The sequence below is a fragment of the Xyrauchen texanus genome, chromosome 34 (assembly GCF_025860055.1).
Source record: "Xyrauchen texanus isolate HMW12.3.18 chromosome 34, RBS_HiC_50CHRs, whole genome shotgun sequence".
Lineage (NCBI taxonomy): Eukaryota > Metazoa > Chordata > Actinopteri > Cypriniformes > Catostomidae > Xyrauchen > Xyrauchen texanus.
In genome coordinates this window covers 40406902-40427289 of record NC_068309.1, presented here as the reverse complement: position 1 = coordinate 40427289, position 20388 = coordinate 40406902, and the positions used below count along the sequence as shown (strand labels likewise).

Here is a 20388-nt window from a genome sequence, read left to right as displayed (position 1 = left end):
GTACCTCTGTTTTGTCAGAATTGAGTAGAGGGAAATTTCTGGCCTTCCAATCTTTTATTTCATTGATACACTGCTAATTTCAAGAATTGTGAAATCTCATCAGGTTTTTGAAGAAATATAAAGTTGTGTATCGTCAGCATAGCTGTGGAAACTTTCAGTCCCGCTGGCACAAGAAGCATGCCAGACAGACCTGTCTTGAGCTGGGGTCTCAACATGAAGTGGTATAAATGCCACATCATTTCAGGATGTTTCTGCTGCAGTCCTTAAAATGCCTCTTCTGTGCACCAACAGCACGTTTTGCTGTAGGGAGTTTGACATACAGGACTTGCAGTGGTAGCCAGTGTTCCAGCATGTAGATGACATGTCCAAGCCAGCGAAGATGAAGTCTGGCCAGCATTGCTTCCATACAGATGGTGTTATTTTTTACCAATATTTCTGTATGAGGTGTCCGATTCCCCCAAGACAGACCAAGGATTTTTTTTAAGACGTCATACATGGAAGGCCTCCAAGAGCACAATATGCCATCTGTATGGTGTCCATAGAGGAGAGTGGAAACACATAGCGTGTTAGCCACCAGGGTTGGTGTTTATATTCTCAGTTTTTTCTCTGGAGGCTTTGTTTATGCAGCAGTTTATTTCATGGGAAAGGGAGCAATTTGCGGAGAGTGTGGAGCCAAGATAGGTGAATCTGTCTACCACTTTCAGTGGAACAACATTAATGTGGATGCTCGGAAATATGGCTTGGTGTACTGAGAACTGTGCAATAATTTCTGTTTTCTGAATATTGATTTGGAGACCAAAGGACTGGTAGATGCTGGAGATTGTATTGAAGGCATGCTGCATGGATTGAGTGATATGGGCTATGACTGCACAGTCATCTGCATATTGCAACTCCTGTATCTGAAAGGTAAGAGATTCATTGAGGGCCTGAAACTGTCGAATATTTAAGAGGTTTCCATCCAGGCGGTATTGGAAATGAACACCATCTGTGTGTCCAAGTGCATGATGGAAAAGGTGTGTGATGGCTGAGAGCAGCAGGTTGAACAAGATGGGGCCAGTTGACCCCAACCTCAACACTCTGATTGTAGGCCTACAGTGATAATACTGACACACACACACACACATACATACATGTATGATATGTTTAAAAATAAGAGGGGAAGTCTTCCTTCAGGTCTCCCAAAGTGCAATAATGTATAAATATGTCATGTACATTTGTAAATTCACTCATATTTAATTAAATAACTGTACATACCCCTACCTTGCATATACATTACCACTTGCACATGTACATACGCCATTCATGTCTATTGTTATGTCTATTTATACTCTTACATTGATTTATATTCTGTGTCTCAGGGTAATGTTCTATGTGCACTTGCTTGTTTCTCCTATCACCAAAAGAAATTCCTTGTGTACGTGAGCATGCTTGGCAATAAAGGTCATTCTGATTCGGACTCTGAAACATACTGCTAATTTGGAGAATGGTGGAATTTTTTGGGTTTAGAAGAATTTATAGTTAGGGTCTCTGTTTCATGGCGACATGCATCAATTGCTGTCAGTGTGTTACTGCAGGATAATAAAGTTCAACAAAGTCAACAAAGCATTTTCATGCTTGTGTATGCATCCGCCTTTTCGCATTTTCCGATCAGATGGTTATTTCCTTTTTAAAGGGTAACTAAACCCTAAACCAACTTTTTTTAGTTAATGATCTGTAAGCATGGGGCTTTATTAGTACTGGTCATTGATTCAAGTAATTTTTTTGACATTTGTGTATAAAGTGTTTTAATTCTACAATATATGGTGTAAAAACGTCTGAGTGCTGCCCTCTTCAGGTTGAACGGTGGCTACTGCAGTTGAATTTTCCTATTGGCTGTTGCGGTACTCGTGACGTAGCGGTGACAGCTGACGTAAGCAGGTTCCAGCTCACCACGCCAGATTCATGTACATGTCGTCTTGCGACCGAGTGAGGAATAATAATAACATAGAGTCTGACTGCAGCTGTCAATTAATCCGTCACTACGAGTCTCAGGTGCCCCAAACCCCAAACCACCCAACCCCCCCCCCCCCCGCTCAGCCCCGCACTCGGTTCGTTCCCTCTATCCCCGCCGGGGTATGCCCACTTTTCCAGCATTTTCCGATATTTCTAGTGGGTGGAGTCAGACTCTGAGCAGGTGTTTAGTTACCCTTTAAATCTGCTTGTTACCAGAAAGGTTTAAACTCTTGTTTTAAGCAGTTTATTGACAGGTGAGAGGTGGTGCTTCGCTGTTGTCCGGGATGCATCCAGGATGGAAACCATTTACACATCAAATGTGGTCACATGCGTTCTTGCGTATATGTTTTTTGTGGTTGGATCACCCGATAAGCATCTTAATACCAGGTGGAAATGGGGTCATAGTTGTCTCTGCATATTAAGATGGGATAGGCAAAATTATCTGAACACTGAAGAAGTTACACATTTCAGCTTTAAGGGCATTTTACACTGTATCTGGCAAGCGACAAGCAGGGCACATTTGTGAGGTTGACATTCTAAATAACATAATTTTGGGGTTCTAAATAACATTATTATTTTTATACACAATTCACAATCATAATTAAATCAAACTATATGATGACTAAGACTTTATAGATATTGGTCTCATTTTCTGTTCAAGCTTGATTTTCTGTAAAGCTGCCTTTAAACGATGTTTGATGTGAAAAGCGCTATACAAATAAAATGGACTTGAATACACTGCGTGTCTCTCTCTGTTCTGTCTGTGTTCTGTGGGGGATGGATATTGATTAATTAGACCTTATTGATTGTCACAATTTGTTGATAACTTACTATAGGCTAGGTTTAGAGAATTAAAGCTAATGTCACTTTTTTTTTGGTGTTAAAAAAACTTTTTCTATCCCAGTTTAAAGGGGATAGTTCACCCAAAAATAAAAATTCTCCCATGATTTACTCACCCTCACGCATCCCAGATTTGTATGTCTTTCTTTCTTCTGCAGAACACAAACTAAGCTTTTTAGATAAATATCCATATCAGAAGATATGGATTTAACCACTGAAGTCTTATTGATTACTTTCATGCTACCTTTATTTGATTTTTGGTGATTCAAAGGTCTGGTCACCATTTACATGCATTGTAGGATTCCCTAAGTCATGTTCACTTTAACTGACTGTTAGATTAATACTTTGCCAAGACGGGCATTTTTTAAGTGTGATTATTAAATTATCATCTGATTGTATTTTATTTTTTTTTGTCTAACCACAATTATTTGAGAACCACAATTATTGTGCACTTCAAATTCCAATCACAATTTAATGCCCAAATAAGGGAATTTTAAGCTAATATTTAAATGCCACAAACAGTCTTTCAGTTTGACTCAGATCTTCACTGAGCCGCACTGTGGACGTCAACAGAGCAGCTCCTGACCGGAAGAGTGTGTGAACTGCTTCTCAAGCATTCTGATGCACGCGCCGTCAGCATAGGCTCACATTAAATTCCCGCGAAAACAAAAACAAACAAATATAAACTAGTGAACGCAAAGCTCCGGCTTCACTTTAAACAATCGTGTTATGGCAAATGTTTCTGGTCATTGTATGTTCATACATGCAGTGTCAATGTGCATGCCTATTTCTGTGGAGTAATAAAATAAAGGATTTTTCAAAGGTTTTGCTTACTGACAAAGGGCTCGTGGGTTTAATCATGCATTAAAATAATCTGTGAATGTGAAGAAATTAGGACAGAAATATAATAATATAATTTCATATTAATATTAATAAATATAATAAAATATGAATAATAACATATTTGAGTTCCAAAATACAACCGTGTAAATGTAAAAATTACCAAAACTAGAGTTGACCAAAAGGAGAGATACATATTTTAAGCATTTAGAAATATTTTGATATTTAAAACATTATTTTTCATGTTATTCATTAGTATTTCATAAGTGTTCCTTGCCACAGTCGCCTACAGCTTGCTCACTGGGGTTATTAATACAATTATTGTTTAATTATTTTTAAACACGATTAAGAATCGTATTTTATCTAATTGCACAATGATGATTCATCGACATTACAGTTTTATCGTCTGTTAATGCTGATCTTCTGTAAAGCTGCTTTGAAACGATGTGTGTTGTGAAAGGCGCTATACAAATAAAATGTACTTGACTTGACTTTTTAATACCTTAAAAGGAAATTCTCATTTTAATATTAGATTTGTGAATTTGTAGTACAATATGTAATGGCATAAATTACATCTTACGGTATATGAAGCACACATGCACCTTAAGAAGTATGACAATTTATATGACAATTAATCGTGAAAGTCCTATGTGGCAGGGCGGAGGTCGGGGCCGGGTTGTGATCATACACACCCGGTCCATTATCAGGCTAATCAAGCCTTCGAGAGGGATAAAGGCTGATTGCGGAGGATCGTGTGAGAGAGAGTTTACGGACATGTCTGTCATGTCTGTGTTTGTGTCTTTTTAAGTTTATCATTAAAACTATTATTTATATTGTCAAGCCGGTTCTCGCCGCCTCCTTTCCATTGACCGCTTTACACCCTAAAACAGATAATTAATCATAATCGCAATTATTTGTTTGACAATTAATTGTCAGCCATATTTCATAATCGTGACAGCCCTATCTATTTACTCTTTATTGACCTGTTATTGAGATGGACCAATGGTTGCCTTGCAATTGAATGGTCTATACAGTATATTCATAATGCTGTTATGTTTTTAGCAATGACGTTGCAAAATCAATGACAATAATAAATGAAATAGCTTAGCCTTTATCATGGCCAGTGTTTGAATATTTGTCATATTTCACACTGTAACCTGTACTACAAATGGTGCACTAGTGTACTGTGCTGCTACTTTTAACGTTTCCTACAGGTAATGTGATAACCATTGCTTTTTTTCTTACTGACAAGCATTGCTTGCGATCTGGGTAGTACAAGCACAAGAATGCTCTCGACTGCTGTAGCTCGACTTGAGTGAAAATATGTATCTCTGAATGACGCAATTACTGTGAATTTTGTATTCTGTGTTGCATGTATGTGATAACCAAATAAAATGGCTTTATAAAATATTTTAACAATTGTATGTAGATATGAGGTGAATATATTCATACAGTAGAAGTCGATGTTGATCATGATTTGAAGCTCTATTACACTGTCTAGCATTTGACACATGTGCAGAGGACTATACACATGCTCTATGCATGTATCAGTTGTCGGAGGATATTTTCAGGCAAGTTGAACAGCATTTGTAGGATTCCAATCGAAAAAACAATTGTCACAATCCAAGATGACAGCTACTGTAATTGGTGGAGTTTTAATTTAAGGGATTAATTACAATCATCATGAGAAGAGAAATGAGACAAAAATTATTGTTATTATTGTTTCTAGGCAAAATGGTTCAAAAGTTATGTGAGAAAAACTGGTGGTGGCACTATAGAGTTTGGCCTAGATAAACGAATACAATACGTGCTTGGCACCTAACAAAAACATCAAACCTCATTGGTTCTCATCACATCTCATGAGCAAAGTGCATCATGAGACTTTCTAAAGTTTGCCTTTTGTGTCTCATGGAAAAAAGTAATCCATATTGGTTTGGAGTGACATTAGGGTAAATAAATAAAAACAGAATGTACATTTTTGTATGAAGTATACCTTAACCTGTATTTGGGAAGGGAGGATGAGAATATGGGTGGGGTCAAACATGAGGCAGGTTGTCTGTATTGACTCATGTTTAATAAGATGGCACAGCATTATGTATAGCTGTTGGGTGGGATAGATGAGTCATATATCAAGTGTCTTCTGCTCATAGTTCAGTTTCTACAGCACACAATCAGAGTCTCATCTGCTCTTGCTGGCCTTGCTTTTCTTGTTCATCCAGCACACCTTCACGCAAGCCCTGTGACTGATTCTCATTTACAGTACTTGGTCAAAACTGCTGCAGTTATTCTTATTTTTTTTTTCTTCTGCTTTATCCTTTCTCAAGAATCTGAGTTTTTTTGTTTTCAGTTATCAGGGGGTTATCAGGGAGTCATTAGCTCATCTCTGTGTTCAGTTATCAGGGGTCATTAGCTCATCTCTGTGTTCAGTTATCAGGGGTCATTAGCTCATCTCTTTGTTCAGTTATCAGGGGTCATTAGCTCATCTCTGTGTTCAGTTATCAGGGGGGGTCATTAGCTCATCTCTGTGTTCAGTTATCAGGGGGGGTCATTAGCTCATCTCTGTGTTCAGTTATCAGGGGGTCATTAGCTCATCTCTGTGTTCAGTTATCAGGGGTCATTAGCTCATCTCTGTGTTCAGTTATCAGGGGTCATTAGCTCATCTCTGTGTTCAGTTATCAGGGGTCATTAGCTCATCTCTGTGTTCAGTTATCAGGGGTCATTAGCTCATCTCTGTGTTCAGTTATCAGGGGTCATTAGCTCATCTCTGTGTTCAGTTATCAGGGGTCATTAGCTCATCTCTGTGTTCAGTTATCAGGGGGTCATTAGCTCATCTCTGTGTTCAGTTATCAGGGGGTCATTAGCTCATCTCTGTGTTCAGTTATCAGGGGTCATTAGCTCATCTCTGTGTTCAGTTATCAGGGGTCATTAGCTCATCTCTGTGTTCAGTTATCAGGGGGTCATTAGCTCATCTCTGTGTTCAGTTATCAGGGGTCATTAGCTCATCTCTGTGTTCAGTTATCAGGGGGTCATTAGCTCATCTCTGTGTTCAGTTATCAGGGGGGTCATTAGCTCATCTCTGTGTTCAGTTATCAGGGGTCATTAGCTCATCTCTGTGTTCAGTTATTAGGGAGTCATTAGCTCATCTCTGTGTTCAGTTATCAGGGGTCATTAGCTCATCTCTGTGTTCAGTTATCAGGGGTCATTAGCTCATCTCTGTGTTCAGTTATCAGGGGTCATTAGCTCATCTCTGTGTTCAGTTATCAGGGGGGTCATTAGCTCATCTCTGTGTTCAGTTATCAGGGGTCATTAGCTCATCTCTGTGTTCAGTTATCAGGGAGTCATTAGCTCATCTCTGTGTTCAGTTATCAGGGAGTCATTAGCTCATCTCTGTGTTCAGTTATCAGGGGGGTCATTAGCTCATCTCTGTGTTCAGTTATCAGGGAGTCATTAGAGCTCATCTCTGTGTTCAGTTATCAGGGGGTCATTAGCTCATCTCTGTGTTCAGTTATCAGGGAGTCATTAGCTCATCTCTGTGTTCAGTTATCAGGGGTCTTTAGCTCATCTCTGTGTTCAGTTATCAGGGGGTCATCAGCTCATCTCTGTGTTCAGTTATCAGGGGGTCATTAGGGGTCAATTAGGCAAATGACAGTAATTAAAAAATTCACAATAATGGTTGATTGTATAGTATTGACTGCATTTTGAAGGAATTTTGCCTGATGCAGGTCTTGAAGTGTTTGCACTGAATTCTTGACTCTCTCTCTATTTCAGGGCTGTATAAGAAGTCTGGCAAATTAGTATTTCTTGGACTGGACAATGCTGGCAAGACGACGTTACTTCACATGCTTAAAGATGACAGACTGGGTCAGCATGTGCCAACCTTACACCCCAGTAAGTGCACACTTTCCCTCACTAACAAAACAGATTACTCATCAATACTTTAAACTGAACAAACATCAATAGTAGCGTAATGAATGTGTTGACCAATATCACCAATTTACGAATACCGAAATCGAAGATCGATTGGGTGTGACGTAATTTTGACAAAAATCTGGATAAAAATGTTTTTGAGGTTGTTTTCAGTGGTTCAAAACAGCTTGCCTGCGTGAACTCTTTGTGACCTCAAAACTTTGTACCAGCTGTTTAACACCTTACTGATATTTGTCCACCTCATCAATGGGTGTCCCCAGTTCACCTAAATATTTAAGCAGACTCTTAAATATAATCCTTACTCCATGTAGCTCATCAATGCCGGAAATGGTTGTCTCACTAGATGTTGAGAAAGCTTTCGACAGGGTAGAATGGGACTACTTATTCATAGTTCACAAAAATTTTGATTCGGACCTAAACTAATCTCATGGATACGTCTACTATACTCCGCCCCCTCACCCTGTGTGGGAAAAATTTCTGAAGTGTTTCCTTATTTTTCTGTCTTTTGTGGCATCCGTCAGGGATTCCCACTTTCACATTTACTTTTCGCTCTGGCTATAGAGTCTCTCTCTATTGCCTTAAAATCTACTTCAGTATTTTCAGGTAATCATAGAGGAGGAAGGGAACATTATGTCTCATTATAAGCAGACGATCTCTTCGTTATATGTTCAAGACCTGCTTAACTGCATTGATAACATAATACATCTGTTGAATGAGTTCGGTTTTATTTCAGTTACAAGTTGAACTTTGCTAAAAGTGAGTGTTTTCCCATAAACTAATTGGCAAAACAAATCCCTTCTTCTATGCTTCCCTTTCACATGTCTCCCACAGGTTTTCTTTATTTAGGGGTTCACAGCTCAAACTCACTCCAATCACTATACAAAGACAATTTACTAAATTAATGGATTGCTTTCAATTAGATCTTCAGTGGTGGAGCATTCTTCCACATTGCTTAGTAGGCAGGATTGAATCAGTTAAAATGAACATCCTACCACGAATCCTATGTATATTTCAGACCCTTCCCATTTTTCATTAATTCATTCATTCATTTCAAAAGTAATTTGATGCCATTATATCTTTGTATATCTGGGCTGGTAAACGTGTACAGAAGATAGCTCTGCAAAGAACCAAACTAGATGGGGGTCTTGCGCTGCCAAATATGCTTTTTTTACTTTTGGGCTGCTAACATCCAGAAAATATATGCATGGTGTATTTCCCCAGAGATTAACTGGTGTATCATAGAAGCTAACTCCTGTAAGTCCTCCTCGTTACTCGCATTGGTTCTTGACTCCAGTTCACTATGCCCCTCTAAGTACACCAACAACCTGATTGTGCTTTCCTCGCTATGAATTTGGGAACCGTTTCCTCAGCATTTAGGATTAAACACACTATCTGTGGTAACCATTTATTCGTACCTCCCACTTTGGATTAAACTTTTGTACAGTTCAGGGAGAAAGGCTTAAGAGTAATTTCATGTGATCTTTTTTCCAATCACACATTTGTGACATTTCAAAGACTTGTTAAGTATGTTTAATATTTCTAAATCCAATCTATTCAGATATTTTAAATTAAGGGACTTTGCTATAGTACAATTTGCATCCTTTCCTCAACATCCCAAAAAAACTTTGATAAAGGATCTAATATCACTTCTGAAATCACATAGCCACATATCTTCAATATATGCCCTGCTATACTCCTCACAATCACATTCTCTTTCTGGTCTCAAGGAAACCTGGGAGAAAGAGCTCACTCGAAACAAAAACACAGATTATGCAGTATACTCCACAAAATGCATCAGCACCATGGAAAGGACATAATGAAACAGTTATGCCAAATTAGACATATAAATGCTTTAACAGAGATCAATATATTAATCTCTAGCTCTGACTGCTGGGCAGGGCAGGAGACTGGTATAAATGTTTGTAGAAAGCAACAGAACAGCCTAATATACAGGTGGTGAAATAGTTTTTCTTTTCATTTTTTACTGTGTGAATAGACTTTTTGTCGTAAGTTCATCTTGTGAAATGGCTTGACGAGTAGAGTTTCTGTCCTTGCTGATGAACATATTGAATTTCTGACAAACTTTAGTTTACGGAACAGCCGTGAACCATTATTTTCTACTTGTTAATGCTACTCCGAGGCAGGTGGTATTAGGGGAGAGACATTCTGATTGTAGAGAGCATTTGATTGGGCAAAATTCTTTTTTTAAATTTTTTATTCTACTTTATATAAACTAGAAATAATTTTAGTTTAAATGTAAAAGTTTATATTTAAAAAAGAGATATTTTCCAGATAATATTTAATCATTTAGATTGTCTTCAGCACAATGACAGTATAAAAAGCCTGTTATTAAATTTTGCACAAAATGACACAAGTCTAATTTTGTTTTCATAGGGTCCTTAAGAGAAATGAACAGGTACATGATGAATTTCCAACATTGAGTGCATTTTTTTCATTGTTCATTGATTTTTGATGACTGTTGTTGTTTGATTTTTTTTCTGACAGCCTCAGAAGAGCTGACGATTGCTGGCATGACCTTCACAACCTTTGACCTGGGTGGTCATGCTCAGGGTAAGTATCCCACCTCACATGTGTTTGAATGAGATGACTCGTGTGCTGATTTGTTTTATCATTCTGAACAGCTCGACGTGTGTGGAAGAACTACCTCCCCGCCATCAATGGCATCGTCTTCCTTGTTGACTGTGTAGATCACCTCAGACTGGCTGAATCTAAAACGGAGCTCGATGTGAGTCATTTCAGCAGTTCTATCAATACTCATAATGTACAAATGAACATGATGTTATAGCTGAAATTGTGTTTGAATCCCAGGCGCTCATGACAGATGAAACCATTGGAAATGTGCCTATCTTGATACTTGGCAACAAGATTGACAAACCTGATGCCATCAGTGAGGAGAAACTGCGTGAAATCTTTGGACTGTATGGTCAGACAACAGGCAAGGTAAGACACAGCACCTCTTGTACAGTCAGCACAGTAACACGGTTCAATGCTGTTAATCTAGACATGGATGCTTTGGAGCTATAGGCCTGTTTTCTCAAACAGAAAGCGAAAGCAGTACATCTTTTTTTGGCACCTGTGTTAATAGGTTAGAGTATTCACACTGGTAACGCGAGCCATGCATTGCCACGTAGTGCAGGAGTGTCCCAGAGTTTTGGTGCTGACCCTATATTTTGCTGCGAGTAGCGCACCGAACGCAGCTGAAAATACAATGAAAATGCATTACAAACCTATTTTACCTCATAATCTTTTATAATATAGTGTTTTATAAAGCAATGTGAAATACTGGAGCAAACTACTTGCCTGTTGTTTGAAATCAGACATTTGTTGGGCATGCAGTGACATACAAAAACACCCTTTCTGTTCATTAAAACTGAAGAATCCAGATGATTTTAGTAGTTTAAAACTATGGTTTGAGGTTTAGATTTATCACCATTTGCTTGTGGCGTGATCCCTCACCTTGTGTAAATTAGATTACACAACAATCATGTTTGTAGTAATCCTCAGTGTTCAACTCCAGATAATCATTTTACAATTTGTGTCTTTTATTAAAGAAAATGTACATGTGGGGGCCTGGGTATCTCAGCGAGTATTGACGCTGACTATCACACCTGGAGTCGCGAGTTTGAATCTAGCATGTGCTTAGTGACTCCAGTCATTGCGAGCTCCGACACAACACTTTATTGTTTGTTTTGTTTACAGTTTTTTGTTTGTCTGCCTTATTGTATACGACAGACAAATGCTTTTGGACATTGGTTCTGCAATTACACACCGAAAACTGGACTTCAAATTCCTCAATGCCGACCCGCTGTTTACAAACACGCCAGCGGAGCCCTTTGTCTGGGCTGCCCGGCTGCGGAAACGCAGAAGGAACTGTATGGGAGCTTAAGTGAGCAGGAAACCGCGCACCCTGAGGCCGCGTTCATTGTTACTGGGGACTTTTAACAAAGCCAATTTGAAAACAATCGCACCAAAATACCACCAACACATCAGCTTCAACAGACGAGGAGACCAGGTTTTGGACTATTGCTATTCTCCTTTCCGGGATGGCTTCAAATCCCTCCCCCGCCCACCAATTTGGCAAATCAGACCACTCTTCCGTTCTGCTTCCGTCCTGCTTACAGGCAGAAACTGAAACAGCCTCAGAACGATCCAGTGCTGGTCGGACCAGTTAGACTCTACGCTACAAGTCTGTTTTGATCACGCCTCCTATGACAACATCAGGAAGTGCGTATAGGACGTTGTTCCGACCAAAACAAGACGGATCTACCCCAACCAGAAACCATGGGTTAACGGCGATGTTCACACGGCACTTAATGCGCGGACCTCCGATTTTAATTCCGGGAACGCGGAGTAGCATAAACAAGCCAGTTATGCCCTCCGTAACTCTATCAGAGCAGCCAAACGCCAGTACAGGTACAAAATTGAAGGACAGTTCAACACCACGACTCTAGAAGTATGTGGCAGGGAATTAACATCATCACAGACTACAAAGGGAATAAAAACTCTGCCGTGAACACTGCTGCCTCTCTCCCGGATGAGCTTAATACATTTTATGCTTGTTTCGAGGACAATAATACTGCCCTCGTGGAGAGAGCACTCACGGCTGATGCTACAGATGATGTTCACTCTCCGTCTCTGTTGTGGATGTAACCCGATCCTTCCGACAGGTGAACATCCGCAAAGCCGCGGGTCCAGACGGCATTCCAGGCCGCGTCATCAGAGCGTGCGCGAACCAATTGGCTGGTGTTTTTACGGACATTTTCAACCTGTCCCTCTCCCTGTCTGAAGTCCCCACATGCTTCAAAACGTCCACCATTGTGCATGAACCGAAGCAAGCCAAAATCACTTGCTTAAATGACTGACGCCCTGTTTCTCTGACCCCCATCATCAGCAAATGCTTTGAGAGGCTAATCATATATCACATCTGCTCTGTGCTGCCCACCTCTCTGGACATTGCAGTTTGCCTACCGCAACAACCGCTCCACTGATGATGCCATTGCATCTACAATACACACTGCTCTCTCCCACCTGGAAAAAAGGAACACTTATGTGAGAATGCTGTTTGTAGACTACAGCTCAGCATTCAACACCATAGTGCCCTCCAAGCTTGATTTGAAACTCCGGGCTCTGGGCTTAAACAGCTCACTTTGCTGCTGGATCCTGGACTTCCTGTCAGGCAGACGTCAGGTGGTTAGAATGGGCAGATTACCAGTCATGTGCTTACACCACCACCACTCGACTGTGTGGCAGTCACACAGCTTCAATGCCATCATTAACACACAGCTTCAATGCCATCATTAAGTTTGCTGACGATACGACGGTGGTAGGTCTGATCACTGACAATGATGAAACAGCCTATGGAGAGGAGGTGCACACTCTGACACGCTGTGCACTTTATATAGGTATATATAGGTAGTTTATATAGGTATTTTATTTCGTTGTGTTGTCTCATGTGGTCCTATGTTGGTCCTTTGTTGTTTTTATGTAGCACCATGGTCCTGGAGGAACGTTGTCTCGTTTTGCTGTGTACTGTACTAACTGTATATGGTTGAAACGACAATAAAAACCACTTGACTTGACTTGGTGTCAGGAGCACAACCTCTCCCTCAACAGAGAACACGGCCCCATCACCATTAATGGAGCACCGGTGGAGAGAGTCAGCAGCTTCAAGTTCCTCGGTGTCCACATTACTGAGGAGCTCACATGGTCTGTCCACATGGTCTGTCCACACAAGCCGTTGTGTAGAAGGCTCACCAGCGCCTCTTCTTCCTGAGATGGCTGAGGAAGTTTGGAATGAATCACCACATCCTCACACGGTTCTACACCAGCACTGTAGAGAGCATCCTGACTGGCTGCATCACCGCCTGGTACGGCAATAGCACCGCCCACAACCGCAAAGCCCTGCAAAGGGTGGTGCGAACTGCCAGACGCCTCATCGGAGGTGAGCTTCCCTCCCTCCAGGACATATATAACAGGCGGTGTGTGAAAAAAGCTTGGAGGATCATCAGAGACTCCAGTCACCCGAGTCATGGGCTGCTCTCACTGCTACCATCAGGCAGGCGGTAACGCAGCATCAGGACCCGCACCAGCCGACTCCATGACAGCTTCTTCCCCCAAGCAATCAGACTTTTGAACACTTGATCCCTCATGATCTATAATCAGCACTGCACTTTATTAATCTTATATCTCACAATGGACTGTCAAATATATTCTCCACAATATAACTACTGTATATATATTTTTTTTTTCATTTACTCTTTTATTTTTTATTTTTGTTGTATGTGTATTCTATATTGTGTATTGTTTATTGTACATTGTATATTATTATTATTATTGTGTTATTGTGTAATTATGTGTACATTAGATATGTAATTTGTGTTGTGTAATATGTTGTTTATTGTAATTGGTATATGTCTCGTCACTGTCATGACTGCTATGTTGCTCAGAACTGCACACAAGACTTTCTGTTGCACTTGTGTACATGGTAGTGTGACAATAAAGTGAGCTGATTGATTTGAGGTCTCCTAAGCAACCAAATTGACCCAGTTGCTAGGGAGGGTAGAGTCACATGGGGTAACCTCCTCATGGTGGTGATTAGTGGTTCTCGCTCTCAATGGGGTGTGTGGTGAGTTGTGTGTGGATCGTGGAGAGTAGCATGTGTCTCCACATGCTGTGAGTCTCTGCGGTGTCATGCACAACGAGTCACGTGATAAGCTGCACGGCTTAACGGTCCTCGAAGCTGAGGTGACTGAGACTTGTCCTCCACCACCCGGATTGAGGCGAGTAACCGTGCCACCACGAGGACCTACCAAGTAGTGGGAATTTGGCATTCCAAATTGGGAGAAAAGGGGATTAAAAAAAAAAGAAAATGTTCATTTGTGGCACTGAAATAATGACGTTCATATGATCCAGTGTTTACTATTTTAATACTATATGCATTTTTTTTTTTATAGTTTGTGAATATGTATCTTTGAAATCAGTCAAATGTTAATTCTGTAATTGCTCTGATTCAGTGTGTAATTTGTTTGAATTTCTTTAGACTGGAATCAGATAAAAGACTCGCAAACTCATGAGATTCCAAAGTCCCTTTAAAGAAAATCACGTCACTAGATGGGCATATAGGTATTGTCAGATGGTCTGTCAATTTCCTACTCTGGTCATACTAAGACTGTAGTCTCACAAACTGTTTGTCAACCTTACAGTTTATTGCAATTTTTAAAATGAGTAATTTCAGACAATAATGGTATCATTAATGTTGTTTAATCTCCCAAAAAATTATCATTCTCAGGCTAATGCACATGCAGTTTCTAGAGTAAACAGAGAGGGAATGTCTCTTTGAGCTGCTTTCCCATATAAAGCATTATGATTTCTTCTATTAATTTTTTTGAGGAGTCTGTATCCTTTAGAGCAATATTGTTGGAGCTCTAGACTGGTTAACCACTGAAGCTAAGCAGGGTTGAATCTGGTCAGTACCTAAATGGGAGACCTCTTGGGAAACCAAGGTTGCTGTTGGAAGAGGTGCTAGTGAGACTGGAAGGGGGTGCTCACCCTGCGGTCTGTGTGGTTCCTAATGCCCCAGTATACTGTAAAAAGGCACCATCTTTTGGATGAGACGTTAAACCGAGGTCCTGACTCTCAGAGGTCAATAAAAATCCCAGACACTCCTCAAAAAAAAGAGTAGGGTGTGAACCTGGTGGCCTGGACAAATTGGCCCTTATTAATCATGACCTAATAATCCCCATCCCTGAATTGGCTCTATAACTCTACTCTCTCCTCTCCACCAATAGCTGGTGTGTGTTGCGTGTACTGGCTTACTATGGCTGCCGCCGCATCATCCAGGTGGATGCTGCCCATTGTTAGTGGTTGAGGAAAGTCCTCTGTTCACTCTGTAAAGCACTTTAGTGTCAGAAAAGCATTATATAAATGTTACGTTCATTCATTCATTTAGACTGTGTCTGCTGATTCATTCCAATAAGCGCTTAAGAGCAGGGGTGAAAATTTCATCAAAATGTTGGGGGGGGGGCAATAAACATAACAATTCTCAAGAGCAATTTTTGAAGGGGACACCAAGGGGTTTTTTGTTGTTGCCCCGTTTGCATTTGTATTATTTTATTTCTTAAACAATTATTTTAAGAATATATCATTATATTATTTACAATACACATATTTTAATGATATTTTAGGGGGACAACCCTCAGATAGGGGTCAGTTTTGAGGGTTTAAAGACCGAAATGTGAAGCTTTTAATTTTATAAAAGCACTTACATTAATTCTTCTGATACAACTTGTGTATTATTTGAACTGTAAAGTTGTTTAAATTGTCATTTTATGGTTTATTTACATTACATCATCATGGTAGCAAAGCTGTAAATTGTCTATATCTTCACACAGATGTGGTCAGTGTGTGATTTAATGACAGTAAAATCAAGTTAACACACATATTGTTTATGTCTTGTGTCTGTACTTTTGAAACAGTGAGTATTTTAATGTTTACAAATTAAATCCCATTGACGTCTCACTGGAACACAGATTTTTGCTTTTTTTTTTTTTTAAGAAAAGGAGGGATGAGTTGAAATGCATTTTATTGTGCCACAAATGCTGTTGATTGAGCTGAACTTGTTTTAGACTCAGAATATTCCTTTAAACGTCTGTTTTTGCTGTTGCACCATTAGTGTCAGAGAGTGAAAAATAGTCATGAAGAACTACATTCACATTTTGTTTTTGTTTGCCAACACTCCCAGTGATTTCTGAGGGGAAATATAGTATAATATGAGCCGTTTAAATACATGTATCTGTTAGCAATAGGATGGAATTGTGCAGTGTATATTAATGTCTTATGGTGGTTTAATGTGTTTCAGGGCAACATCCCCCTCAAAGAACTGAACACGAGACCACTGGAGGTGTTTATGTGCAGCGTGCTGAAGAGACAGGGCTACGGCGAGGGCTTCCGCTGGCTCTCACAGTACATCGACTAGAACAACACACACACACACATGCACACACACACACACACACACACACACACACACACACACACACAGCCTGCCTTCACTCTCAGAAACACACAGATACTCACCTCCAATAGACTGTTATTGGACATGAGCGTTCGGTTCAGCAACTCTTTTCTCACATTAGTTCTTAAGAAAATAACAAACTAGCAGTGATTCTGCAAATGTGCTAAATCCAAAACCATTCATCTTTTCATTTACGTCACTTTTATTTACGCTGTAATTTGATGTTTTTTTCCATTCATCTGTTTTCTGTTCTCTCATATGAAGCTGCAAAAAACATGCAGCGACTGTAAATGATGCTACATGTGTACTGGCGAACACAGTGTAACTCTACACATCACAATACATACTTCAAACAGGAAATGCTTTTGACTTCTCTCCAGTGTTTGTCTTCCTGTCACATGTGGCCTCAGGCTTTGAGATCAGTGTCCATCAGTGTGGTCTGTCTGAACTCCATATGTTTTTGTTTCAGCAACTTTGGAAATTGTACTGCCACATTATAATCTCATTCCCAAAGCCTCTTTAAATGGATACTGAACTGTAGTTTTTTTTTTTTAATTTGATATTGAATTTAGAAAGTTATGGCAATAAACTGCAGGGCAGAGTAAATGGAAGAATATCATTCTGACCACAAGTGTCTGGTAGTTGTCAGGGTAGGTCAGAGGGGGGCAGTGCGCCTTTCACACAAATACATAATTATATTTAACCGCTAACAAAATACGTAGTAACAAAGTGGAAAATCTTATTGAGGCACAAATACAATGCTGATGTTTAAAGCTTTTCTATTGCTGGTTAACAGATCTTGCCTTGATGTTTTTGCATAGGGTGAGTTGTGGTGTGAGAAATACTTATGCATGGTTATCAATGACATGGACCATGCGTAATTTATATAAATGCCATACATGGATTTTTAAAAAAATCTGTCTTGAATGGCTCTTAATTTGATTAATGTGGATTAAAAAACTATTATGCATGCCTTGTTCCATGGTTATTGATTTTTTTTTGTTGAGTTTTTTTAATACAGAGAGTGCAAATCATCCTACGCAGGATGAAATGCCACAGTGCATCTTCATGCTCCTCTTCTATTGAGCTCTAATGGAATGGCACATACATCAATGCATTTGATTTAGTTTTTCTGTCCCTCCATGTATCATCTATCATTCCATGAGCGGTTCCATTTATGAGAGATAACATTGTTTGCATCAAAAATTGTAATAAATGTTTGCAATGAAAACAAACTCAGTCTGTAACCGTTTCTATAAATATTATTTATTGATGTCTCAAGAATGATTTAATTTTGGTTTCTGTTTTTTTTAATGGCCGTAGCAGCTGTTCGCCATATTACTTGTTTATTGCTGTACACAATCAGCTTGGGATGTCACGGTACCTAAATTTCAGTAGTCCATACCATGATAAATCATATCTGTAAAAAAACTAGATACATAATTGTCTCCTTACGAATACATCAGCCCAGCCAATGTCAGTAAAAAATATCCCAAGAATCTCTTTATTTTAGATGCAGTTTGGCTGGCAGCAGAAGGTAATAGCTGTTTGCCGATAGATGGAAGTGAATGGGACTGGTTAGCTACAAGATGTAAACATTATACTGTACATGTTAACATGATTTTAGTGTAATAAAATCTCATCTGTGTAAAATTACATTTGCAAGATAAAGTATGTGAACCATTTGAAATTACTTGCATTTTTGTATCAATTTGTCTTAAAATCTGGTTTTATCTTCTTTTAAGTTATAACAGTGAAGAGACACAATCTGTTTTAACCAATAACACGCAAGTTATTGAATTGTTCTCGTACATATTGAATACATCATTCAAACGTTCACTGGGTAGGTTGGAAACCGTATGTAAATCCCTATGCTAATGGTGTCAACAAAAACTCAGAGCCAGGAGTCGGCAAACCTGGGATCCAGTTAATGTAACCAGATTGGAGGTGTGGGTTAGAGCTACGTTGCCTTATAAAAAGCACTCAAACATTTTGTGTTTGCTATTTTATTTACAAGAAGCATCTGCTGACGAGAACCATGCCTTGCACAAAAGAGATTTCAGAAGACCTACGATCAAGAATTGTTTCTTTGCATGAAGATGAAAAGGGTTAAAAAGTTAACTCGAAGAGCTTAGATATTCATCTGTCCTTAGTTATACAAATTGTCTATAAATTGAGATGATTTAGTACTGGGGCTACTCTCACTAGAAGTGCCCATCCAGCCAAGATCCAGCTCAAAGTGCACAATGGTAAAAAGTACTCTAGAGTGACAGCTAAAGACTTGAAGGAATCAGTGGAACTGGTTAACATCTCTGTTCATGAGTCTACTATACGGAAAACATTAAACAAGCATGATGTCCATGGCGAGACACCACGAAGGAAGCCACTGCTTTCCAACAAAAACATTGCTGTGTGCCTTAAGTTTGCCAAAGACCACCTTGACGCTCCACAATGCTACTGGGACCGATGAAACTAAGGTTGAATTGTTTGAGGAAAACGTAGCAGTACGTATGAAGAAAAAAAAGGAAACCGCATACCAAAATGAAAATATCATCCCAACGGTGAAGTGTGGTAGAGGAAGCATCATGATTTGGGGCTGCTTCGGGGCCTGGACCATTTGCCATCATCAAAATAATTCCCAAGTTTATCAAGATATTCTACAGGATAATGTCAGTTTGGCTGTGTGCCAGCTGAAGCTCAGTAGACGTTTGGTGATGCCCCAGGACAATAGCTTAAAAAAAAAAAAGAATATCCACCTCTTGGAGTGTCCCAGTCAGAGCCCAGACCATAACCCAATAGAGATGCTGTGGAATGAACTCAAGAGAGCCGTTCACACCGGATATCCTAAGGATATGGCTGAGCTCAAGCAATTCTCTAAGAAAGAATAGTTCAAAATTCCTTCTGAAAGTTGTTCAGGTCTAATCCACAGCTTTAGGTAATGCTTGGTTGAGGTTATTGTCAAGGCAAGTCATTTTCATTTGTATAGCACCTTTCACAACACAAAGCAACTTTACAGAAAATCATGCATTAAAAGAACATTCAACTGTAATATCTATAATGTCTTAAGAGTCATTGTGTAGTTTGATAAAATACTATTTTGAATTGTGTGTAAAAATAAGTAATTCAATTATAACTGTATTTAGAAACCCAGTGAACAAGGGGGCCTAAGTAGCTCAGTGAGTAAAGACGCTGAGTACCACCCCTGGAGTCGTGAGTTTGAAGCCAGGGCATGTTGAATGACTCCAGCCAGGTCTCCCAAGCACCCAAACTGGCCCGGTTGCTAGGGTAGAGTTCTGACTCCTCATGAGGGTAACCTCCTCATGGCCACAATAATGTAGTTCTCGCTCTCAGTGGGGCGCATGGTGAGTTGAGAATGGATGCTGCAGGGAATAGCATGAAGCCTCCACATGTGCTATGTCTCTGCGGTAATGTGCTCAACAAGCCACATGATAAGATGCGCGGATTGACGGTCTGAGATGCGGAGGCAACAGATTCATCCTCCCAGATGGAAGCGAGTCACTACGCCACCATGACGACTTTGTGGCACGCATTGGGAATGACAAATTGGAAAGAAAAGGAGAGAGAAGGAAAAAAAAGAAACCCAGTTAGCAACCCAAAGGTGACCGTGGCAAGGAACACAAAACTCCATAAGATGTTGGTTAATGGAGAAAAATAACCAGATTCACTGTGGATCCAACCGCTTCTGGTGACCTCAACTCAATATAGGAGTCCTGAGGTTGAGACTGGGATACAAA

The 20388-nt window shown here is 39.8% G+C and overlaps 1 protein-coding gene across 1 annotated transcript in view; it reads left to right on the top strand.

Moving 5' to 3' along the window:
- LOC127627411 (GTP-binding protein SAR1a-like) overlaps positions 1-18332 on the top strand; it is a 39944-nt gene extending 21612 nt beyond the window's left edge. Inside the window, exons 3-7 of the mRNA XM_052103752.1 lie at positions 7441-7560; positions 10105-10170; positions 10242-10345; positions 10429-10560; positions 16478-18332. Coding sequence (XP_051959712.1) covers positions 7441-7560; positions 10105-10170; positions 10242-10345; positions 10429-10560; positions 16478-16594 — 539 coding nt within the window. The 3' untranslated portion in view covers positions 16595-18332. The remainder of the gene's footprint in view (positions 1-7440; positions 7561-10104; positions 10171-10241; positions 10346-10428; positions 10561-16477) is intronic.
- The last annotated feature ends 2056 nt before the right edge of the window (positions 18333-20388 follow it).